This window comes from Nerophis ophidion, linkage group LG05 (assembly GCF_033978795.1).
Source record: "Nerophis ophidion isolate RoL-2023_Sa linkage group LG05, RoL_Noph_v1.0, whole genome shotgun sequence".
NCBI lineage: Eukaryota > Metazoa > Chordata > Actinopteri > Syngnathiformes > Syngnathidae > Nerophis > Nerophis ophidion.
This window is the reverse complement of record NC_084615.1, coordinates 6,783,307-6,809,325: the sequence shown is the minus strand read 5'-3', so window position 1 is coordinate 6,809,325 and position 26,019 is coordinate 6,783,307. Positions and strand designations below refer to the sequence as shown.

At 41.0% G+C, this 26,019-nt stretch overlaps 1 protein-coding gene across 5 annotated transcripts in view; it reads right to left on the bottom strand.

The window, feature by feature from the left end:
* Nucleotides 1-499: 499 nt before the first annotated feature.
* Nucleotides 500-26,019, bottom strand: part of LOC133552555 (protein diaphanous homolog 1) — an 85,345-nt gene continuing 59,825 nt past the window's right edge. For 4 of the 5 annotated variants that reach the window (XM_061899798.1, XM_061899801.1, XM_061899797.1 and 1 more), the window contains 6 exons: nt 23,622-23,737; nt 17,572-17,636; nt 13,332-13,511; nt 6,151-6,735; nt 3,168-3,282; nt 500-1,024 (listed from right to left, as the gene is read on the bottom strand). In XM_061899798.1, coding sequence (XP_061755782.1) covers nt 900-1,024; nt 3,168-3,282; nt 6,151-6,735; nt 13,332-13,511; nt 17,572-17,636; nt 23,622-23,737 — 1,186 coding nt within the window. In that variant the 3' untranslated portion in view covers nt 500-899. The remainder of the gene's footprint in view (nt 1,025-3,167; nt 3,283-6,150; nt 6,736-13,331; nt 13,512-17,571; nt 17,637-23,621; nt 23,738-26,019) is intronic. The other variant, XM_061899800.1, reaches the window with a different exon arrangement.

Here is a 26,019-nt window from a genome sequence, read left to right as displayed (position 1 = left end):
CTGAGCACTGACTGCTGCGTGTACAAACTCTACGGCCCTGATGAGGACGGGTGGACGGATGGATGGTTATTTCCCATCAGAGATATTTACAGTTATTTGGTCCCAACAAGGTCTCATCCGCACATAAAAGAAGACGTCCAAGATTTCCGACCCGACGGACGTGGACTACGGATGCCAACCACGTACACCCGCACAGCCAATAATAAATTACATCCTCACAGGCAGGCGAACGGACAGGTGTGAGCCTATGAAAAGGCCACAGTGCCTTTATAGTCGGCTCTCAGAAAAGGTTATTAGACATCATCTGGAATGGGCGGCTGTCTTGGCCTATAAAAAATGAAAGTGGCGGTATATGGGTCATGGGAATAGGAGAGGGAGAAGGGAGGTTGTCAAATTAAGGCGTGACGGGGGAACGTTACAACTCGCCATGCAGGTGAGTATAGATGGGGCAGCTGCCAACGGTGACATTTTAACTGACATCAACAGGCACAATCTGGCATTTGTGCAGGTGCTCATTTGTTTATTCATGACACGTTTGCGGGAGTGTGTGTCTGAATATGAAGGTCAGATGGAGACACACACACACATACACACTGAGTTGGCCGTGTTGTCATTGTGATATGAATATGGAGGAGTTGGAGCAGAAGGCTAGGTGACACTGGGACAAGGTGATGGGATTGGACAGGTGTGTTCGTGCGAGCGGAGAGGAGCCCTGTGTCAGCACTTTGTGCCAGGACAGCAGGTGGCATGCGGAAGGGCATCGGCGACCTTCTCCTTATCGCTCCTTCCACCTTCCGCCACCATTCCCCTTTTGTCCCCCAAAGTGCAAATTTATCTGATCCAGCAGTCTGCACCAGTCATTGAGAGGATGATCCCATCGGCAGCAAAGTGTGGCTGACTCATACCTGGACTAATATGGGGATCATATTTTGACATGGTGTCCGGGAGGAATGTAAATGTGTGGTGTGTCCTCTGAGCACAAATGAAATGAACCTCTGGTACAGGCTATTCTTACCTTTGGTAGCTGATGGAAGCGGCGCAGGATAGACATTTCAAATGGGTACATGGATCAGAGAGAGGACAATGCAGTTGAAAAGAAAAGCAGAGGGAAAAGAAAACATTTCCTTAGATGACGGCACATTAATGATGACAGCAAGTACCGTATTTTTCGGACTATAAGGCGCACTTGCTGAATTTCCCCCAGGGATCAAGAAAGTACTTTCTATTTTATTCTATTAAAAGTATTTCATTTTCTCAAAACCCACTACACCTAATGTAGGGAATAATTTTGGTTGTGATAAACTAAGCTATTTTATTTGGTGAATGGTGAAATGATAAGTGTGACCAGTAGATGGCAGTCACACATAAGCGACACATGTTGTAGACTGAAATGGCCTACTGAAAGCCACTACTACCCACCACGCAGTCTGATAGTTTATATATCAATGATGAAATATTAACATTGCAACACATGCCAATAAGGCCTTTTTAGTTTACTAAATTACAATTTTAAATTTCCCGGGAGTTTCGTCTTGAAAACGTTGTGTAATGATGACGTGTACGCAAGACGTCACGCGTTTTTAAGAAGTATGAGGCTACACACACACACAGCTAAATGTCGTCTGCTTTAACGGCATAATTACACAGTATTTTGGAGATCTGTGTTGCCGAATCTTTTGCAATTTGTTCAATTAATATTGGAGAAGTCACAGTAGAAAGATGGAGTTGGGAAGTTTTAGCCTTTGGCGTTTAGCCACACAAACACACGGTGATTCCTTGTTTAAAATTCCTGGAGGTGAAAACTTACTATGGATCCAGACCAAATGCAAACCAGCAGGTTTCGGTGAGAAAATTGTGGTTAAAAAGTAGCTTCTAACCGGAGATCAGCTGAGCTTGTGTCGTCCATAGCTGCCGTCGACTCCCCTGAGACACTGCGCGTCAACACACCCGTGGAGACACCCTTCCGACTACCAGGTAATATTAAACTCACTAAAACACTAGCAACACAATATAAAGATAAGGGATTTCCCAGAATTATCCTAGTAAATGTGTTTAAAGGTATACTAGGGATGTGTACTATGGCTATGAGATGTTGTTTTTTCCCTTGGCCTCAGTCTGCACCCCCTCTCTAGGGCCCAGGCTAAGACCGATTTTTATTTTAATCTTCTATTTTTTTCTCTATTCCCCCCTCCCTTGTTTACCTGTATCTCATCTTTTTTGTAAGGGGCGCTGGAAGCCGGCAGACCCGTCAGCGATCCTGTTCTGTCTCCCTGTAATGTTTGTCTGATCTTGAATGGGATTGTGCTGAAAATTTTAATTTTCCTGAAGGAACTCTCCTGACGGAATAAAAAAAAGTACTATCTAATCTAATCTAATCTAAAAACATCGGAATCTGTCCCAATGCATTTGCGTTTTTTTTTTTTTTTTTAGAAACCACCAAACTTCATGAATGTTTTTTGTGACCAACAAGTACGTGCTCCAATCAATCGATCACAAAAAAATAAGACTTGTAGAAATGATTGGAAACTCAAGACAGCCATGACATTATGTTCTTTGCAAGTGTATGTAAACTTTTGACCACGACTGTACATCTGTCAGTAAACTGGCCATGAAAGCGCTAAAATATAGCGCTTTCATGGCCAGTTTACTGACAGATGTACAGTTTCCATTATTCACCCAAGAAACTTTAGTTATTAGAGAGTTACGGTCGTTGTTGCACTGTTGAGCCACGGATAAGGAGATGCTGCTCCGTTATTGATTGAAGTGTGAATGTCATTAAAACAGTTAGCGCCATCTTTTGACTCTTTTTCCACTACTGTCCTTGCACGCTACACCGCAACAACAAAGATGAAGGGGAGAAACAAATCTCGAAGGTGAGCCACGTAAATAATAAAATAAGAATCCTGAAGAAACTGTCAGAAAGCGACTTGAAGATGATGTGTAGAACATCATCTATACAACATTTTGACCGAACAACTACCATTACATATTATGTAGACCACAAGGAAGCATTTTACATTAAGAAAAAAATCTAAATATGACCCTTTTAATGTACTTTATAATCCGGTGCGCCTTTTGTTTGAAAATAGACCTGACTCGACCCACTCATCGGCAGTGCGCCCAAAGGTCCGGAAAACACGGTACATGTAAGGTAGCCTGACACTCACTCTTAGTCTGCGAGGAGAACGCCAAGGTGAGTTTGGCAAAGAGCTCATTGTTTTCAAATTTGTCCTCTTCGGCCGAGGTCCAGAAACTGTTCTCGGAGAGGTCTTCGGGTCCAATCTAAAAGAGAAAGTGACGCCGGTGAGACAGATAAGGGCAGTGGAGAACAAGGAGGAGACATTAAAATAAGATTCATCAGTGTTACAGAAAGTCATCATCACCTCCAAAATAGTGTTTATGTATGCACCTGCCAATTTGTGCTCGGAACATTAGGGCTGTAATACAAAGAGGCAAGGGCATTGTAGTCGAGGGAGGGGAAGAGGAGGGAGCCAGGAAACAAGCAGTCATTTTCTATAATCTGCACACCACAAAGAAGCTTTAGCTTCAAACCTTCACATGGAAGTCTAACAAAATAAAGAAGGTAGTACTTTTCTTCGCCCCCCTCTCCCTTACTTGTGTTCTCCAACTCCTGCCTTTATTTCTATTCTGGTCAGTTACATTTCACTTTGTGGGTTTCTGTGTTCTCATTAGACCAAAATACGGAGTGAAAGCGGCAGTAGTAAATTTACAGATATCAGGCGTTTCATAAGGAACAAAGCCCAAGGTGGGGGTGTAGTAGCATGGAAAAGAGACAGATTGTGGATGGGAGATATACAAGTATGAGCTAAAGAAGCAAGAAGCACACAAAAAGAAGGTCGAGATTAAGTGTGTGTGTGTGGTAAAAAAATAATTTAAATAAAAAAAGAATTGGGTCCTTTCTGGCTGCGATTTAATTATCTTTCAGTTGTTGCAAGAAGGAGGCTTATTAAAACGCAATTTCTGTGACATCCTCGTCAAATATTCGCCAGAGCGAGCAAGCAACGGGGAGAGCGAGAGAGCTAAACAATGATGAAGTCTGCTGGAGCCATTAAACAGTAGCTGGAGGCTAAAAGGAAGACAGAGGGCCATTTTGATGTTTTAACCATCACAGATGAGAGGGAGGAGCGGCGCATGAAGGATAGTCATAAGACACAAGTATGCAAGGCAAGTCGCTCCTCAGCCTCGCTGTTAAAGCTCTGACTCACTGCTGTATCGACACACTAAAAGCCCTAATGCCAAACTTAACGACAGGATATATCATTAAGCATATAAAAATAAAATGACTGTATACTTTTACCTCAAAAGTTGAACACAACAATTTGTAGCTTAACCAACATTTGGATATGTCTCAAATGCGTAACTTTTTGATCATTTGAGACTTTTATTAGTAGATTGCACAGAACAGTACAAGTGACCACTAAATGGTAACAACCCAATAAGTTTTTCACGGTCCACGTTAATCAATTCATGGTAACACATCTTGCAGTTCAAAAAAAAAAATCACAGTGCAAGACATCGCAATGGCGAAGAAGAAGTGTGTTTATAACCCTGGAACTGGTTCATGTGTTTGACGGACATTAACAATAAAAGTACTTAAATATCAACAACATACACGCCTTTAAACAACCAAAAAGATGCTAACCTAGCATGTAGCTAAAATGGCCCATGACCAGCCAAGCCAATAAAGGGCCCAGCTTGAAACAAGTCAAAAAGTGAACCTTCCTATTTAACTGTTGTAAGGTCAACACAACTCCAGATGTGCCTGCAGACCATACACGGTTCTAATATTTGCAGCAAAGACGGAAAAAATGCCACTTGGTAACATTTTTGCTCTGTATCTATCTGTATCTTCAAACTGAGTCATTTGATAAATAAATGATAAATGGGTTTTACTTGTATCGCGCTTTTCTACCTTCAAGGTTCTCAAAGCGCTTTGACACTACTTCCACATTTACCCATTCACACACTGATGGAGGGAGCTGCCATGCAAGGCGCTAACCAGCACCCATCAGGAGCAAGGGGGAAGTGTCTTGCTCAGGACACAACGGACGTGACGAGGTTGGTACTAGGTGGGGATTGAACCAGGGACCCTCGGGTTGATCACGGCCACGCTCCCACACCGTCCCTTTTGACTTTATTTCCGCTTTGTATTTATTGTATAGCGCTTTTCTCTAGATCAGGGGTCCCTTAACTTTTTGACTTGGGGGCTGCATTGGGTTAAAACAATTTGGCCAGGGGCCAGGCTGTGTGTATATATATATATATATATATATATATATATATATATATATATATATATATATATACATATATATATATATATATATATATTCCTCGCGCACTAATTGACTGAAAGAGCGTGCACTTGCTACTTGCTCACCCGAGCGCAATGATGTCACGTTATCGATGGGAACATGCATTTTTAGACCATATGATATGCCTGAGCGGCTAGGAGACACCGAGAGTAACAAGCGGTAGAAAATGGATTAGAAAGGACGGATATCAAAAAATAATAATTAGAATTATAATAATTATTTTTTTTAAACTTGGGACTTCCCGTGGGCCAAATTTTTGACGCTGGTGGGCCGCATCCGGCAAACGGGCCGTAGTTTGGGGACCCCTACTCTAGATGGATAGATAGATGGATAGATAGATAGATAGATAGATGGATAGATAGACAGATAGACCTTAATTGATTCCTTCTAGTGACTCAAAGCGCTTATACACAGTGAAACCCATCATTTAAGTTCCATTTAAAGCAGTGTGGGTGGCACTGGGAGCAGGTGGGTAAAGTGTCTTGCCCAAGGACAAGGGCAGTGACTAGGATGGCGGAAGCTGGGATCGAACCTGGAACCCTCAAGTTGCTGCCATGGCCACTCTACCAACCGAGCTATACCACATTTTAATTTTACAGTGGTCAACATTTCTTTCTTTATCTGTTAGTTAAAAATGGTGGCGGTTTAAGCCGGAAATGAATTAATTCAAATTATATAATTTTATAAATTGAAGAAGTCAACTCTGACCTTAAAAATATGGATGTTTTACTGTAATGTATTTTCATTAGAATAACATATAAGTCCAAAACTTGTGGGCGTGTTTTAAGGGTAATTTATAAGATTTATATATAACCTTTCTCCAGTTGGCTCTCTTCAGCTGCACCTCCGGCTTGTATTCCTTCTTAGGCTGAAGGCCAAAAGGCAATGGAGGTGGTACAGGGGCACCCCAGCCCCCCATGCCAAACGGTGGGGGTGGAGGCATACCAGGGCCTGGGGGCGGAGGAGGAATACCAGGACCACCAGGCGGCGGTGGCGGCGGAGGAGGTCCCATCCCCGGTAAGGGTGGTGGAGGTGGTGGTCCTGCCATGCCTGGCAGGGGCGGCGGTGGTGGAGGTCCCGGCATGCCTGGTAAGGGTGGGGGTGGCGGAGGTCCCGGCATGCCTGGTAAGGGTGGGGGTGGTGGCGGACCCAGCATGCCTGGTAAGGGCGGGGGTGGTGGTGGCATGCCAAATTGACCCGGCAGAGGTGGTGGTGGTGGTGGTGCATATGGCAGGATTGCATGGCCTGGTAGGGGGGGCGGTGGGGGTGGAATACCCCCAGTCTGGCCGGGGAGGGGAGGGGCTGGTGGTGGAAGTGGCAAACCAGGTGTTGGCACGGGAACGGTTACTGTGACAACTTTAGTCTTGGCCTCTTCCAGATCTTTGGACAGCTTGTCTATCTGGAGGGACAGGAAAGATGTGACATAATGAACATCATTGTACTGTTTAATAATCCATTGTCTGCTTTATATTCCATTAAATCACGTTACTTCTTGGCAAACGCGGCTATGTCCAAGTGATAGGCGTGCCAAGGAAGTGATTAGATTAGGCGGAACAAAGGAAGGAGACAGAGTGACATAGAGAGGGATTAAAGTCTGGGCAGGACTGAGTGTTGGGAGGGATGAGAGGCGAATGGAGGACAAGGCAAGAGAAAACATAGCCAGGGATTAATTCCTCAAAGGAACGCAAATGGAAAAAGTTAAGAGTTTGAAACGAATGAAGGGAGAAAACGAGACAAAAAGATGATAACATAGTATTGTATTGTGTCCTATTTTACTAATTAAACAATGTTGCATTCTGATAGTTGTACAGTATATACTGTACATTTAGGGCATGATTACACAGATGTATAGATCAATACAACTATTGCTCACCTTATATTTTTTGTTTTATTTAACCAGGAAAAAATCCCATCGCGATTAAAAACCTCTTTTTCAAGGGAGTCCTAGCCAAAAAGCCGCAAAGTTACACATAAAATGACACTCATTACACATTAAATTGACAAGATGGACATAGAGTAAAACAGTTACACATAACTGAGGCTCCCTCAAATACTCTCAATTTGGATTTTAAAAGCTTAAGGATAAAAATTTAGTGTTCCAAGCACAAGGAGCTACATAGAAAAAACCTTTTTGCTCAGTGCGAGCAAAAAGGACAGAGAGCAACAGCTGATCGTTGGATCTCAGGCAGTGCATAGTTTGTACTTCTCTGTGAAATCAATGCATAAATGGCACAGATGTCCGATAATGGCTTTTTTGCCGATATAAGATAATCCGATATTGTCCAACTCTTGAATATCGATTCCGATATCAACCGATACCGATATATACAGTCGTGGAATGAACACATTATGATGGATAATTTTGCTGTGATGCTCCGCTGGATGCATTAAACAATGTAACAAGGTTTTCCAATATAAATCAACTCAAATTATGGAAAAAAATGCCAACATGGCACTGCCATATTTATTATTGAAGTCAAAAAGTGCCTTTTTTTTTTAGAATGCCTCAAAACAGCATCTTGGAATTTGGGACATGATCTCCCTGAGAGAGCATGAGGAGGTTGAGGTGGGCGGGGTATGTGTGTATTGTAGCGTCCCGGAAGAGTTAGTGCTGCAAGGGGTTCTGGGTATTTGTTCTGTTGTGTTACGGTGCGGATGTTCTCCTGAAATGTGTTTGTCATTCTTGTTTGGTGGGGGTTCACAGTGTGGTGTATATTTGTAACTCGGTTAAAGTTGTTTCGCGGCCACCCTCAGTGTGACCTGTATGGCTGTTAAACAAGTATGCTTCCATTCACTTGTGTGTGTGAGAAAATCCGTAGATATTATGTGATTGGGCCGGCACTCAAAGGCAGTGCCTTTAAGGCACGCCCTCAATATTGTTGTCTGGGTGGTAATCGGGAGAAATTCGGGGGAATGGTTGCCCTGGGATATTGTCAGGAGGGGCACTGAAATTCGGGAGTCTTCCAGGAAAATCAAGTAGGACTGGGAGACGCAACTGCTCTGTACTTCTCCCTACGTCCGTGTACCACTCGGTACAGCGGCGTTTTAAAAAGTCATAAATGTAACTTTTTGAAACAAATACCAATAATTTCCGATATTACATTTTAAAGCATTTATCGGCCGATAATATAGGCAGTCCGATAGTATCTGACATCTCGAAAACATTAAAATGATCCTCTCAATTCCCCCAAAATTGTGTTAACAGGCTGGAATATAAAGACAACATACATTTATTAAACGTGGATTAATATGCAAAAGTGCAATATATTTATTTGCACAGTAATCCTTTTATATTTGCACCTTATTGCTCTTTTATCCTGCACTACCATTAACTAATGCAACAAAATTTTGTTCTTATCTGTACTGCAAAGTTCAAATCTGAATGAAAATAAAAGTGTGTGTGTGTGTAATGTTCCTTCACATTCACATGTCTCTAATATGGCGCCTGAAAATCCTGTGTCGTTTCATCTGACTTTGAAAAAGGACAGGACTAAAAGGGCCTCTGAGGCGAGCTTCCATAATGAAGAAGCAGATGAAGTGTTGGCCGTCGCATCAAACAGAAAGATCTCTTCATGACAAGAAATCTTGGATGGGCAGTGTCTCAAACAGAAAGGAAGGGAGAGCATCTTCCTTAAAAAGCCTGCTTGATGTCGAGGCTTTAGATAACTCTCAGTGTGAGTGTTGAGTGGCAAGAAGACAATTCTGCAGGCTCTCAAAACTTGGATGAATCTCATTTTGGAAACCGTATACTCTAAATGAAAAGGCGGCAGGCGCGCACACACACAAAAACAAAGAGGCGGGGAGGCAGGTTGTTCTGGGTCACTTGGAATGTTGGCTGGTTGGAGTTTGGGTGTCAGAGAGCAGCAAAGTCCAGCTGGTGAAGCAGCAGGGCATTGACAGCCACACAAATAGGCTAAGAAAACCTCACTTGTTTTTATGTGAGCCCCAAACATTATCTAGGAAGAAGTGTGAATCATAACAGCTACAGCAATCACATCAGACTAATATCTTGCTTGTTATATTTCATAATGTGTGCTGGTGAAACACGTTCTAGCAATAACCCTGTGTCTCTACCCCGGACGCCTGCAAATTACTGTCACCAGAATGCAACAAAAAGCCTCATAATTCACCATGATGGACAATTAAATGGGATTTCAGAAGGACAAATAAAAGTATTTCTGTCACACGTCCATCATGTTCCTTTCTTGTCCTTCCAGTCAGCCGTTGCACTCCCAATTCCCCACTTTTCCGCGTTTCAATGAGCTTCTTAATCTGGGACGGATTTAGCTCGCTTCACCATATCCTTTCAGTGGTATTCACGCTTTTCAAGCTATTCTCCTTGGTGCCTTACTTTGTTTAGGTGGGTGTATAAATATATTTGGCATCCATACTTCTGCAAAGACAGAACCTAAAAGTTTTCATTCTTGCAGTTTTACCCCAATTTAAGGCCAAACACAAACTAAAGCAGAATCTCAATCCACCTCGTCACCCCTAGTCTTAGCCCTTCGTTGTTGTAGTGTCCCAGTTCTTCTGTTTAACTTCAAGGAAGCGCTGGGTATATCAATCAAAGTTTACTTATAAATCCCTTAATCATGAATGTCTCAAAGGGCTGCACAAGCCACCTAGACATCCTCGGCTCAGATCCCACATTAGGACAAGAAAAAACTCAATCCAATGAAAAACCTGGGCCCTCAAAACACAAAGACTTGCAGCCAGCTGCTACAAGAAGTTGGCTAAGCAGAAGCACATTCATTTTCATAGTGACGGGGAATAAGCGGTAGAAAATAGATGGATGGATGGATGGGTATATTTTAGCACACAGGTGTCAAACAAGGCTCGGGGGCCAAATGTGGCCCACCACTTCATTTTTATTTTCTGGCCCTGAAAAGCCTGGAAGTAATATGTATCAATAAAGTATTGTAACTTGTCTCACTAAATGTATTATTATTTTCTATTTTGGGAGCAAAAAAAATATATGTACTTTATGTAATTGCAAATTACGGTCATTTAAATATTGTCAAATTATGCAAAAACATTCAAACAATTTTTTAAACATACAAAATCCAAAACCAGTTAAGTTAGCACGATGAGTAATTCATAAATAAAAACAGAATACCAAGATTTGCAAATCCTTTTCAACTTATATTCAATTAAATAAACTGCAAAGACAAGATACTTAATGTTCAACCTGAGAAACTAATTATTTTTCGCAAATAATCATTAATTTAGAATTTAATAGCAGTAACACATTGCATACAAGTTGTCACAGGGGCATTTTTACCCATGTGTTACATGGCCTTTCCTTTTAACAACAGTCAGTAAAGGTTTGGGAACTGAGGAGACATTTTTGAAGCTGTGTTTCTTGGTGTTGTTAATAAATGGCTTTTGCTTTGCACAGTAGTTTTAGATTGCACTTCCAGATGTAGCAACCAACTGTAGTTACTGACAGTGGTTTTCTGAACAGTTCCTTAGCCCATGTGGTGATATCCTTTACACACTGATGTCACTTTTTCAAGCAGTACTGCCTGAGGGTTCAAAGGTCCGTAATATCATCGCTTACGTGCAGTGATTTCTTCAGATTCTCTGAACCTTTTGATGATATTACAGACCAAAGATCAGGGGTCTCAGACACGCGGCCCGTGGGCCGCAATTGTCATGACAAACCAACTAACTCTTTTCTTTTCTCCTCTGCCCCCCTCTCACTTGTGGAGGGAGGACAAGGGGGACACAGGTCTGGTGGCTATGGATGAAGTGCTGGCTGTCCAGAGTCGAGACACGAGATGGACCGCTCACCTGTGCATCGGTTGGGGACATTTCTGCGCTGCTGACCCGTCTCTGCTTGGGATGGTCTCCTGCTGGCTCCAATATGGACGGGACTCTCGCTATTATATTGGATCTACTATGGACTGGACTCTCACTGTTATGTTAGATCCACTATGGACTGGAATCTCACTGTTATGTTAGATCCACTATGGACTGGACTCTCACTGTTATGTTAGATCCACTATGGACTGGAATCTCACACTATTATGTTAGATCCACTATGGACTGGACTCTCACACTATTATGTTAGATCCACTATGGACTGGACTCTCACACTATTATGTTAGATCCACTATGGACTGGACTCTCACTGTTATGTTAGATCCCCTATGGACTGGAATCTCACACTATTATGTTAGATCCACTATGGACTGGACTCTCACACTATTATGTTGGATCCACTATGGACTGGAATCTCCCACTATTATGTTAAAGGCCTACTGAAACCCACTATTACCCACCACTCAGTCTGAGAGTTTATATATCAATGATAACATATTAACATTGCAACACATGCCAATACGGCCTTTTTAGTTTACTAAATTACAATTTTAAATTTCCCGGGAGTTTCGTTTTGGAAACGTCGTGTAATGATGACGTGTATGCAAGACGTCTCGGGTTTTTAAGAAGTATGAGCGCTGCACACACACACAGCTAAATGTTGTCTGCTTTAACGGCATAATTACACAGTATTTTGGAGATCTGTGTTGTTGAATCTTTTGCAATGTGTTCAATTAATATTGGAGAAGTCACAGTAGCAAGATGGAGTTGGGAAACTTTAGCCTTTAGCCACACAAACACATGGTGATTCCTTGTTTAAAATTCCCGGAGGTGAAACTTAACCATGGATCAGAGCGCGGTCAAGCGAACATGTATCCAGACCAAATGTCAACCAGCAGGTTTCGGTGAGAAAATTGTGGTTAAAAAGTCGCTTCTTACCGGAGAAAGGCTGAGCTTGTGTCGTCCACAGCTGCCGTCGACTCCCCTGAGACACTGCGTGTCAGGACACCCGTGGAGACACTCTACCGACTATCAGGTACTATTTAACTCACTAAAACACTAGCAACACAATATAAAGATAAGTGATTTCCCACAATTATCCTATTAGATGTGTCTAAAAACATCGGAATCCGTCCCAATCGCGTTTTTTGTTTTTTTACTTTTTTTTCCTAGTCCGTCGCTATCAATATCCTCAAGCACGAATCTTTCATCCTCGCTAGAATTAATGCGGAAATTGTCGTTTTCTCGGTCCGAATAGCACTTTTTGTTGGAGGCTCACATTATAAACAATGTGAATATGTGAGGAGCCCTCAACATGTGACGTCATCGTCACATGTTGAGGGCAGGACTTTTGTCTTAGCACCGAAAGTTGCGAACTTTATCGTGGATGTTCTCTACTAAATCCTTTCCTCAAAAATATGGCAATATCGCGAAATGATCAAGTATGACACATAGAATGGACGTGCTATCCCCGTTTAAATAAGAAAATCTCATTTCAGTAGGCCTTTAAATCCACTATGGACTGGACTCTCACTTATGTTGGGCCTACTATGGACTGGACTTTCACAATATCATGTTTGAACCGCTCGACATCCATTGCTTTCGATCTCCCCTAGAGGGGGGAGGGTTGCCCACATATGCGGTCCTCTCCAAGGTTTCTCATAATCATTGTCATCGACGTCCCACTGGAGTGAGTTTCTTCTTGCCCTTATGTGGGCTCTGTACCGTGGATGATGTTGTGGCTTGTGCAGCCCTTTGAGACACTTGAGATTTAGGGCTATATAAATAAACACTGATTGATTATCAATGGAGCATTTTAAGTAATTTTGCCGTTTACACGTATCTCTTATGCGTGACTGCCATCTACTTGTCACACTCTTCATTACACCATGTACCAAATAAAATTGCTTAGAGGTTGGTAAGCACAACCAGAATTATTCCGTATATAAGGAGCACCGGGTTATAAGGCAAAATGAAGGGATTTTAAGTGCGCCTTATAGTCCAAAAAATACAGTATGATGACATTATATTGACCACGCCAGAACCATGCCCCCCGCTATACACCTACTACCACAAGTATATTGGTAATCCGTGCATGCGTACAACAAAGGGACCCTGTCATTATCCTATGAATAGACAGGCCATTACAGACAGGTGTGTGTGTGTGTGTACCTGCTGTTGCAGACTGCTTAGCTGTTCCTGCAGACCCTGGTTCTCTTTTTCTCGCTCCTCCTTGGAGCAGGCCAAAAGCTCTTTCTCTTGGCTCAGTTCTTGCAGCTTTTGTTCGTAGTCGCCCTCCACTTTCTTCAGTTCCACCTGTAACTCGTGGCGTGCGGTCAACTCTGCGTCCAGCTAAAGCAAGAACAGGAACAGACTTAAATCACTCTAGTAGCATAAAGAAATGCGTTATTGCAGTTAGTTTCATGGTGTGATTATTTACAATATAATGTAGATAAGCAAACAAGAGTAGAGAGAATTCTCAAAGCACTTTTAATAAACTGCATCATCATTTTACTACGAACATGGAAGAGGTGTACACCCTGAAAGCAATCATTGATGGACAAGAAGTACTACTACAGTACTTGGATTAAAGGGGTCATATTTTTCTACACGAAGATGAAACGGTTGTGCTTTGGTCCAAATTGTGTACATTTTGTTTTAGAGACCGCCACAGCTCAGTGGCCTAGTGGTTAGACCAGGGGCGCTCACACTTTTTCTGCAGGTGAGCTACTTTTCAATTGACCAAGTCGAGGAGATCTACCTTATTCCTATTTATAATTTATATTTATTTATTTATGAAAGAGACATTTTTGTTAACAAGTTAATGGTGTTTAATGATAATACAAGCATGTGTAACACACTTAGATTCCTTTCTTTCATGAAGACAAGAATATAAGTTGGTGTATTTGATTCTGATGACTTGCATTGATTGGAATTAGACAGTGGTGCTGATAACGTCCACATTTTCAAAAGGAGGAAAAAAAAAGTCCTCCTTTCTGTCCAATACCACATGAAAGTGGTTGGATTTGGCATCTCATTTGTCCAACTTGCATACTCGTTTTTAAACACTTTGTTATGAGAGTAGCATATGTGTGTGGCCCTTTAATGTCTGGCAGCAGGTGAGTGACGTCTGTGAGTGTGCGGGTGGGCAAGCAAGTGAGAATGCGGTCGCTGAGGGCGGGGGAGAAATACATTGGCATCAAACTCCATAGCTTGCTAGCTTTCTGAGACTCTTATTTTGTTAGCACAGGCAGGATGAAACAGGTCTTTTATGGTGAAGACAGGAACTGTGCAGTCGGTCTTTAGAGTTTTGACAGTAGGTACGGAGTCTCTAGAAATAAAATGTGTTTCTCTGCGTCCGCCCTGTTAGTGATTTTTTTCTTAAATATGAGCTCGCAGCAGCCAGCGTCATCTCACAAGATCCTCGGGTGCCGAGAATGTCAAACAACTGACGAAAGTGAAGTCTTGGTATGATTGATGATTGCTCATTTTTATGTCTATTTTTTAATGCCTGGCTTGAGATCGACTGACACACCCTCCGAGATCGACCAGTCGATCGCGATCGACGTAATGGGCACCCCTGGGTTAGACTGTCCGCCCAAACCCCTGGCCGAGTCATACCAAAGACTACAAAAAATGGGACCCATTTCCTCCCTGCTTGGCACTCAGCATCAAGGGTTGGAGTTGTGGATTAAATCACCGAATGATCCCCGAGCGTGGTGCATGCTGCGGCTCACTGCTCCCCTCACCTCCCAGGGGATGATCTTGGGGATGGGTCAAATGCAGAGGACACATTTCACCACACCTAGTGTGTGTGTGACAATCGTTGGTACTTTAACTTAACTTTAAGACGCTTTCTGATGGTCTCTTTAGAATGCGCTGTTGTTTCTTTTTTTTCTCTTGTTTAAATGCCTAAGTGCTCCTGTAGGTCACATGTGTCAAGGCCATGGGGCCCGCAAACGTCGAGAAATAATATGTGCCGACAGGGAACAATACCCTTTTTTTTTTACTAAATGTATTCCTTCTTTTTTCTTCTTCTTTGGGAAATGGTGGAGTGCCATCTCCGGGTTGGGGAGGAGATCTTGCCCCAAGTGGAGGAGTTCAAGTACCTCACGAGCAGAGGTGGGTAGTAACGCGCTACATTTACTCCGTTACATCTACTTGAGTAACTTTTGGGATAAATTGTACTTCTAAGAGTAGTTTTTATGCAACATACTTTTACTTGAGTATATTTATAGAGAAGAAACACTACTTTTACTCCGCTCCATTTATCTGCAATCAGGTCGTTACTCGTGACTTTTTTTTTATCGATCTGTTAATGCACGCTTTGTTTGTTTTGATTTTGTCAGACACGCATTCAAAGTAGGATCCACGCATGTTTGCGTTTCACCAATCAAATACAGTCACTGGTGACGTTGGACCAATCAAACAGAGCCAGGTGTTCACGTGACCGTCACACGTAGAACCCGACATGTTGAAAAACTTATTGGGGTGTTACCATTTAGTGGTCAACTGTACGGAATATGTACTGTACTGTGCAATCTACTAATAAAAGTTTCAATCTATCAATGAATCAATCAAAAGTGTAAACGAAAAAAGACACTTTTTATTTCAACCGTACTTCCAACCCTAAGCCAAAAACTGATCGCACAGTTCCTGCCTTCACAATAAAAGTGCCGCTCCATCGCGCCTGCGCTAACAAAATAAGAGTCTCCGAAAGCCAGCACTAACAAGCGAGCAAGCTACGGAGTTTGCCGCCAATGTATTTCTTGTAAAGTGTATAAAAACGAATATGGAAGCTGGACAAATAAGATGCCAAAAACCAACGACTTTCAGGATGTATTAGACAGGAAGGAGGAACTTTTTTTCTCCTCCATTTGAAAACCGGGACGTTATCAGCACTACTGTCAGGTAATACACCAACATATATTTTTGTCTTCATTAAAGATAGGAATCTATATGTTAAACATGCATGTATATTCATTAAAACACCTTTAACATGTCAACAAAAACGGCAAAATAAATAAATATAAATTATATACTTTATATATAAAAGGTATGTATGTATATGATATGTGAAGTGAAGTGAATTATATTTATGTGTATGTATATGTATATATGAGGTAGATCACCTCGACTTGGTCATTTATTAAGTAATTGATAAACGTTGAAAAACTTATTGGGGTGTTACCATTTAGTGGTCAATTGTACGGAATATGTACTGTACTGCAATGTACTAATACAAGTTTCAATCAATCAATCAATCAATGCCTACTGAGCCTATGGTGCTGTTAAGTTATTGTGGCTCAATTTGCCTTAATTTTTATTTTATTTTTATGTATTATTATTTAATATATAATATTGTTTTAGTTGCTTAAGAGATATTCCTGGCTCTGAATTTGCTCATTGCTATTTTTATGTTTTTGTGCATTATTTGTTGCCGTAATCATTAAACGAACAGGTTACTCATCAGTTACTCAGTACTTGAGTAGTTTTTTCACAACATACTTTTTACTTTTACTCAAGTCAATATTTGGGTGACTACTTCTTACTTTTACTTGAGTAATAAATCTCTAAAGTAACAGTACTCTTACTTGAGTACAATTTCTGGATACTCTACCCACCTCTGCTCACGAGTGAGAAATGCGGACGCTATATCGATCCGTTGTGGTGAAGACGGAGCTAAGCCGGAAGGCAAAGCTCTCAATTTACCTTTATTTCCATGACAATCTACAATGTAAATAGTCATGGAAATAAAGAAAACACATAGAATGAGGAGAAGGTGTGACCAAACGTTGTATTGTATACGCTTTCATTCTTTTGGATGCTCTACTAAAAGGAATAGAGAAACTCGTGAATATATATATAGTTGTTCAGTTTGGAAGCTGCAGATCTTTTACGCTGGCTGTCAGCTTCCTGACAGCCTCTTCCCTAATTCCTGCCAGAGAGACTGTCTGCAATTACCCCATCACACACAACTAGCGCTAATATGTGTGGGAGGCCCATGACAAAAAAAATGTGTGTCTGAATGAGGGCGAGTTTCAGCTCTCTCTGCAATTATCCCGTCACTGGGACAGAAACATTAGAGTAGCAGCACGCCGTAATTAAGGCATTTACGCCCTTATCCGAGTGCGAGGACGTGTGTGTGTGCCTGATGCTGGTCTTTAGGAGTATTTTTGTGTCCGATAGCTGTCAAATGTGCGCGCTCATTCTTGTCATCACCCTCGGATCCTCCTCCTCCTTTTTTTTGCACATTTGTCATCCCTTGTCAGTCAGACACCAGCCTCACAGAGGGCTATTAAATCCCACTGCCGAATACGAGGAGAAAATCTCTTTTCTTCTGAGCCTCTATGATCATAAAGGCGTGTTTGCAATGTGAATAAATAAATAGATTCATTAGTGTGTAGTTCACCTTCTTTTCAAGCTCGGTAGCCTTGGCCTCACTGGTTTTCACCTTGGTTTGGTCGACCATATTGTCTGGAAATAAACAGAAATTAGTGGGGAGGAGGAAAATGGAGGTTAAATGGACGTGAAAGACATCAAATACATTACACACGTGTACGGGTGGCCATTATAGCAGTGTTTTTCAACCACGCTAGTGTAACTAGAGATATTGTTTGGTCTGCCGTGGGAAATTTTGCCATTTCACCTAATGTGCTGTTGTTGAGTGTCTGTGATTTCTAAAGATCAGCAGAGTAATCATGTATTTGATAATACCACCGTAACATGTGACAGCCAGACAATTACACAAAGCGACTCGGTAAAGAATCTGGGTATTATCTTTGACCCAACTCTCTCGTTTGAGTTACACATTAAGAGTGTTACTAAAACAGCCTTCTTTCATCCGTAATATCACTAAAATGTGTTCCATTTTACAAAATGTGGCTGCTAGACTTTGACAAGAACAAGAAACTTTGATCAAATTACACCTATGATGTATACACTTTATATACATATACACCTATATATATATATATATATATATATATATAGCTGAGATAGGCGCCAGCGCCCCCCGCGACCCCGAAAGGGAATAAGCGGTAGAAAATGGATGGATGGATATATACCTATACTGGCTCACCTGCACTGGCTTCCTGTGCACTTATGATATGACTTTAAGGTTTTACTACTCACGTATTAAAATACTACACGGTCTAGCTCCATCCTATCTTGCTGATCTTGCAAAACATTAACAGTGCAATACGTTTTCATAACATGGTCACTACTGCCTACTTTGTCTTGTTATATTCTTATTTTCCTGTTATATTGTTATTCCCATTGTTTTTATTCTTTTTGTAATATTTCTCTATTTTGTTTCCTTTTAAACCCCCATTATTTACTTTTTACTTTTTTCTTTAAATTGATCTCAACTCTGTACACTGCTGCTTGAATTTTAATTTTCCTGAAGGAACTCTCCTGAAGGAATCAATAAAGTACTATCTATCTATCTGATTGTATTGTACCATATGTCCCGGCGAAAAATCTGCATTCAAAGAACTTCGGCTTATTAGTGATTCCCAGAGCCCAAAAAAAGTCTGCAGGCGATAGAGCGTTTTCTATTGGGGCTCCAGTACTCTGGAATGCCCTCCCGGTAACAGTTCGAGATCCAACCCAGTTCAAGCATTTAAATCCCATCTTAAAACTAATTTGTATACTCTAGCCTTTGAATAGACCCCCTTTTTAGACCAGTTGATCGGCCATTTTTTTTCTACATTAGCAAAATTGATCATGTATGTTGTTGTATGTATACTTTTGACCCAGCAGATTTGGTCACATTTTCAGTAGACCAATAATTAATTGATAATTGAACATAACTTCATGAATATTTTTTGTGACAAACAAGTATGTGCTCCAATCACTTTTTCACAAAAAAATAAGAGTCGTAAAAAGTATTGGAAACTCAAAACAGCCATGACATTATGTCCTTCACAAGTGTAGGTAAACTTTTAAACCACGATGCACTGGCTTCCTGTGCACTTAAGATGTGACTTTAAGGTTTTACTACTTGCGTATAAAATACTACACGGTCTAGCTCCATCCTATCTTGCTGATTGTATTGTACCATATGTCCCGGCAAGAAATCTGCCTTCAAAGAACTCTGGCTTCTTAGTGATTCCCAAAGCCCAAAAAAAGTATGCGGGCTTTGGAGCGTTTTCTATTCGGGCTCCAGTACTCTGGAATGTTCAACTGGTAACAGTTAAATGCTTCTAGTGAGTTAGCATCTCTAAGTCCCACCTTAAAATTCATTAGTACACTCTAGCCTTTAAATAGACCCAATTTTAGACCAGTTGATCTGTCGTCTCTTTTCTGCTCTCCCCCGTCTCCTACGTGGAGAGGTTATCAGGTGACCACAGATGACGCGCTAGCTGTTTAAAGTTGGGACAAAGGGTGGACCACTTAACTGTGCAACGGTTGGGGACGTCTCTGAGCTGCTGACCTGTCTCCACTCGGGATGGTCTCCTGCTGGCCCCACTAAGGACTGGACTTTCACACTGTTATGTTAAATCCACTATGGACTGACACTATTATGTTAGATCCACTACGGACTGAAGTCTCACACTATTATGTTAGATCCACTATGGACTGGACTCTCACACATTATGGACTGGACTCTCACACTATTACGTTAGATCGACTATGGACTGGACTCTCACACTATTATGTTAGATCCACTATGGACTGAACTCTCACACTATTATGTTAGATCCACTATGGACTGGACTCTCACACTATTATGTTAGATCCACTATGGACCGGACTCTCACACTATTATGTTGGATCAACTATGGACTGGACTCTCACTATTATGTTAGATCCACTATGGACTGGACTCTCACACATTATGGACTGGACTCTCACACTATTACGTTAGATCGACTATGGACTGGACTCTCACACTATTATGTTAGATCCACTATGGACTGGACTCTCACACTATTATGTTAGATCCACTATGGACTGGACTCTCACACTATTATGTTAGATCCACTATGGACTGGACTCTTACACTGTTATGATAGATTCACTATGGACTGGACTCTCACTATTTTATTAGATCCACTATGGACTGGACTCTCACTATTATGTAAGATCCACTATGGACTGGACTCTCACACTATTATGTTAGATCCACTATGGACTGGACTCGAACTATTATATTAGATCCACTATAGACTGGACTCCCACACTATTATGTTAGATCCACCATGGACTGGACTCACACACTATTATGTTAGATCCACTATGGACTGGACTCTCACACTATTATGTTAGATCCACTATGGACTTGACTCTTACACTATTATGATAGATTCACTATGGACTGGACTCTCACTATTATATTAGATCCACTATGGACTGGACTCTCACTATTATGTTAGATCCATTATGGATTGGACTCTCACACTATTATGTTAGATCCACTATGGACTGGACTCTCACAGTCCATAGTGGATCTAACATAATAGTGTGAGAGTCCAGTCCATAGTCCATATCGAATAATTGCGTCAGGTATTTAAAGAGAACAACTTTATAGTCAATATAAGCTATTTAATTTTGTTTTCAACATTTGCTGCTGGTGGTGTGCACCTATTTCTTATTTCTAAAATGTGCGTTGGCTCCAAACTGTTTTAAAAACACTGCATTAGAGGACCAAAGCAATTTGAAAACTTATGGTGGGAGCCTCTCATACTATTGTAAAGTGTGGCATGAAAACTTAAAAACCAAATATAAGATATATGAATAAGCAGAAGTGATTTACGAAGTGAAAATCATTGAGAACAAGGTGAGAAGGACAAGCTGACCAGCAGGGTGCTTCAACAGTTTAATTGCAGGGTCTACAGGTGGTTCAGTGCGCAAGGGCTTATCGAGCATGTGCAGTAAAGGAGCTAATTAGCATGAAGATGAATGCCCCAAAGTGGCTGGATCAAAGACAGCTGGATGAAACAGATAGTAATGACAGGCCGCATGTAAAGACTTCAAATAGGGAGGAAAATTATATAAATGCATAGAAAGTGAAGCTTATGGTGAGGGAGTAAAACCCGTAAAATGACAAACGAAACAGTGCAAGTTAATCCATAAAATGTAAGGCACAGCAGAAATCTACTTTGTCAAAATATCCAAACAATATGCGACCCACACAGTGCACGTATTTGTGTTTCCATTTACACGGTTATTAGATATATAATGGAGGAGGGATTCTTCTGTCATGGTGGCAGGGCTAAATGGGACAAACTTGGAAGGGAGGGCACTGAGGGAGATGGAACATAGGGGGAGAAAAAACTGTGCTGAGTTTCAGAGTTCAAAGAAAAACACTAAATAATGCATGCAGGGCAGAATTGGGCTGCTTTCCACTGATAATAACTCTGGCAGCCTTAAAGGAGGCCAAATAGTGTGTGTGTGTGTGTGTGTGTGTGTGTGTGTGTGTGTGTGTGTGTGTGTGTGTACGCATTTAGAAGCAGTGCAATTAGAGCCTCCTCCGATGAACAACGGAGACCTGCTCATAAAGGACTATTGAACTCTGGAGACACTGCCTGCCCTTCCACTGCAGGTGCGCTGCCTCCACTATGACAAGTCTTTTCTTGCCCACACTCTAAAAACATTGGTCAGAAGGTGTAATATTTCCCACCTGGAGCAGTCACAACCTCCGTATGAAAAGAAATGGCTCGAATAGTTGTAGCTACGAGGTTACAGTTCTAGAAAAGGATGCCAATCCAACATTTTGCTAAATGCAGCACACCATCTGCAGTTTTAATTAATAGTGGTAATTAAATGTTGCAACGGCTATTTTGGGAATCCAAACCTCTCCTTGATTGGGATAAGTGGGTGAAGGATAAGTAAAAAACAATAATTAAAGTTTGGCAGTTCCCAGAACTATTTGTCACAAGGAATATCATGAGCACGTCAAAGAAGATGAGCAGAGAACTACAAGACAATAAAGACGCCAACAATTTCTACTACACCTATCTAACAAACGATAACATTTGCAAAGTACTTATTGCAATTCTGTATTATTCACCTCTAACAATTTAGTGTGTTCCACACAGCTCTTATGTTTTATTCATATTTGATCGAATACAGTGTCTTGTAAAAGAGAACCCAACCACTGAAAATTGGAATATAAATAAACTTTTACAAGTAATACCTCCAAAATATTTAGTTTTGCAAATACCACAAGTAGCTTTGATTATGTGACTTGTGTTAATTGGCTTATGGCGTATGAGACCAGTTAAGTTTTTTTCAACCAGGCATATTTTTGTATTTGGATTCAGATCCTTGGGGAAATATTTTTTTGTATGGTTATTTTGCACATGTTGGTCTATTAATACTATATTGTGATCTTGTTTTTATTTGTATCACTAGATAGAGCTTACAGAACACCAGCGATTTGATCACCAATGACCTAAAGTGGGAAATCTCAACCTTTTTGACATCGAGGCTCAACTTTTCTACTACAGAGATGCCAGGGACCCACTTAAATTATTTGAATCATGTTCAATGATTATTTGTAACCTCCTAACTTTTTGACAGGATAAACCTTGTCAAATGATATAAAATCATGAGTTAATCAAAAAGACTATTGTTTATTTAACATATAAATCTTTGGCTTAGGTCAGGCGGATTAAACAAATAACTATACAAATTAGAAAGGACTCGTAAATAACAAATAGCTAAAATACCCTAAATAAAAAAAATTAACTTGTGTGATGTGTGATGACTGTATTATGTTGATAGTATATATATGTACCAATTGATTAACGTGGACCCCGACTTAAACAAGTTGAAAAACTTATTGGGGTGTTACCATTTAGTGGTCAATTGTACGGAATATGTACTTTACTGTGCAATCTACTAATAAAAGTATCAATCAAATGAACATGTTTCTTAACTGAACTGTCAATTAAAAAATTAAATGCAAATGAAAATACAGCTTCAACACTTCATAAATGTTGCGCTTAACAAAATAATTTCCCCTTTGTGGGATGAATAAAAGTCTATCCTGAGCCATACTTGGTTTAGAATTGTCATTGCTGCCACAAAGGGTTTGTAAAAGTCTTTTACAAAAGAGCCCATACGGACCACAGCTGGGTCTTTGGTTAAGAAACATTGACCCAAGGAATCCATCAATGGGTCTCAATAATTAGAAAGTTTTCTATGTGACATTTTTTTTAATTTTGCTTTAATGTCAAACATTTTCTTCAAATTGTGCTGTACTGTACACTCTGGCACCACCCAGTGGTGTGTGTGAGCGACTTGACATGTTTACTCAGTTGTAGATGGACTATAGCTAGAGGAAACCAGCCATAAATATAAAAACAAAGTTATTCTGTTTCTTTCACACCTCAGTGTGATAGAAACAGAGCAACACTCATCAAGTTACTTTATTCAGCATCAAATTAAAATGGAAATCATGTACTGGTGAGAGACACATGGCGTTTTGTGCTTTCTTTCCCGACAACTCACCTATCAAGCCTTCAACATCGAGCCTGAGGTTGCGGCACTTGAAGTCGGGGTCTGCTCCATTCCGATGAAGCACGATCTGTGCGATACACTCATCTATTAACTTGTAGTACTGAGGCCTGAGGGAGAAGGTGACAGATTGACAAAGAAATGAATTAGGAGACACGGGAAGACTGCAATGGGGAAAGGCACTGGAGGAGGTTTTGCACATGACTCGGGGATCTCTCGTGACAATTAGGGCAGTTTGCTGTTTTCATGAGCCACAAACCTCATGGCCAATAACGAAGAAAATGAGCCAGTTGAAACAAACAAGCTCTGTCAATTTGTTTTGTGCGTCGCAGTAACAGTTGGTGAGTCTAAAGTTTGACAGTGTGTATTGGTACCCAAGTGTCTCATCAACTCAGTTTCACAAACTTCATTTTGGAAGGGTTTTATTGCTAGAGCCCATTAAATACTGCCATATGTTATTTATTTTGTCTGCCTATCTCTATTAGTCAGTCTGCCTTTGCCCAACATATTCTCCACTCCAGTCCCCACACTGCTACACTATGATGTGTCAGTGTTTTTTGTTTTTTTCCCCACTCACAACTAAAGATTCATCCGTGGAGCGAGAGAGACACCTGCTGTAATTTTTGGAAAACTGCAGTTGGAATCAAAATAACATTTGTAATAAGACATCTGTCTCTGCACTTGTCCCTTAGTGTCTACCGAGCTCTCCATCTGGGCTCTCTTTCCATCAGCATAATTAAAAGCATGTAAATTTGCCTCTCTAAAACGTTATCTTTATCTTTGAGAAGCAAGTCACAGAATGTGAAACGCTCCACCAGGTAACTGGTGTAGTTGGAAATAATCACATAAAACCCTAATCCTCTACTACTTGCTGTGTACCATGGCTATGAGTTGTTGTTTTTTTCCCTTGGCCTCAGTCTGCACCCCCTCTCCAGGGCCCAGGCTAAGACCGATTTTTATTTTATTTTATTTTAATCTTCTATTTTTTTCTCCCATTCCGCCCCCCCCTTGTTTACCTGTATCTCATCTTTTTTGTAAGGGGCGCTGGAAGCCGGCAGACCCGTCAGCGATCCTGTTCTGTCTCCCTGTAATGTTTGTCTGATCTTGAATGGGATTGTGCTGTAAATTGTAATTTTCCTGAAGGAACTCTCCTGACGGAATAAATAAAGTACTATCTAATCCAATCTAATCTACTTCCAGGACAAACACAAAAAGTAAGTTAACAAAAAAAAAAAACATGATTAGTGCAAAATTCTACACGTTTTCTTTGAAAATGAGTAGAACAAAAATGCTCTCTGTCTTTAGTGCTAGGATTAAAGGACAAATGTGAACGACATCCATCCATCCATCCATTTTCTACCGCTTATTCCCTTTGGGATGGCGGGGGGCGCTGGCGCCTATCTCAGCTACAATCGGGCGGAAGGCGGGGTACACCCTGGACAAGTCGCCACCTCATCGCAGGGCCAACACAGATAGACAGACAACATTCACACTCACATTCACAAACTAGGGCCAATTTAGTGTTGCCGATCAACGTAAAAGACAAATCAATATAATTCTATACATGCCATGTTATCCAATAATTACATTGTGCTCCTCTGCCTGTTTTGACAGAAAAATATTTGGACAAAGAAACAGAGAATAATTAGAATTTTGCTGCAGATAAGAGCTGACGGCACTCCTTCCTATTAAAATGGAACTGGCATGTAATTTCATACATTTGGAATGACGCCCGAGAAAACCAACATCGCATTGATGGAAGGAACGAGCCAAATGATAGAGGGAGGCCTATTAAGAGTTGTGGGGAATGTTTTCTCATTTCTTTTTTTTAATATAACAATTTTACACCAATAGTTGGTCATCACTGAGGAGAGAAACAAACTGTCACTCGGCATTTCCATTTTAGACCGTGGCTATGCCTTCATTTTTGCCCGTGCACTTGTATAAATAATTGCAGTATGCATGTATAATGTGTCCTGTGTGACTGTGGAGTCGTCAAAATAACTTTTCTGACTTATGGATGCTATTAAAATGTTTGATACTAGTGTTAAATAAGGCCAAAGCGTCAAATCGAAAGGTTTAAAATTATCATGAAGTTGATGCACTTTGACGCATTGTTGGAAGCCTCTGTTCGCTGGGTTTTGCAGTCTGGCTAAGTCGTGGCGTCAGAGCCAGGTGAGAGCATTGATTCATTAAGGAAAGCCCCCAGCCAGACTCGGAGGAGCTCCCACCTTTGCATCAGGCTTGAGGAAAATAAAAGAAAGTTATTCTTTTTTCATTTAATCTTGGCATTTGCATAATAACACCGACGTGCAACATGCAGTGACAAATATGCTGTGAAATGCAGATTTTCAATGCAGAGTCTGAATAAATTGGCAAGTGTGCAGGTGTG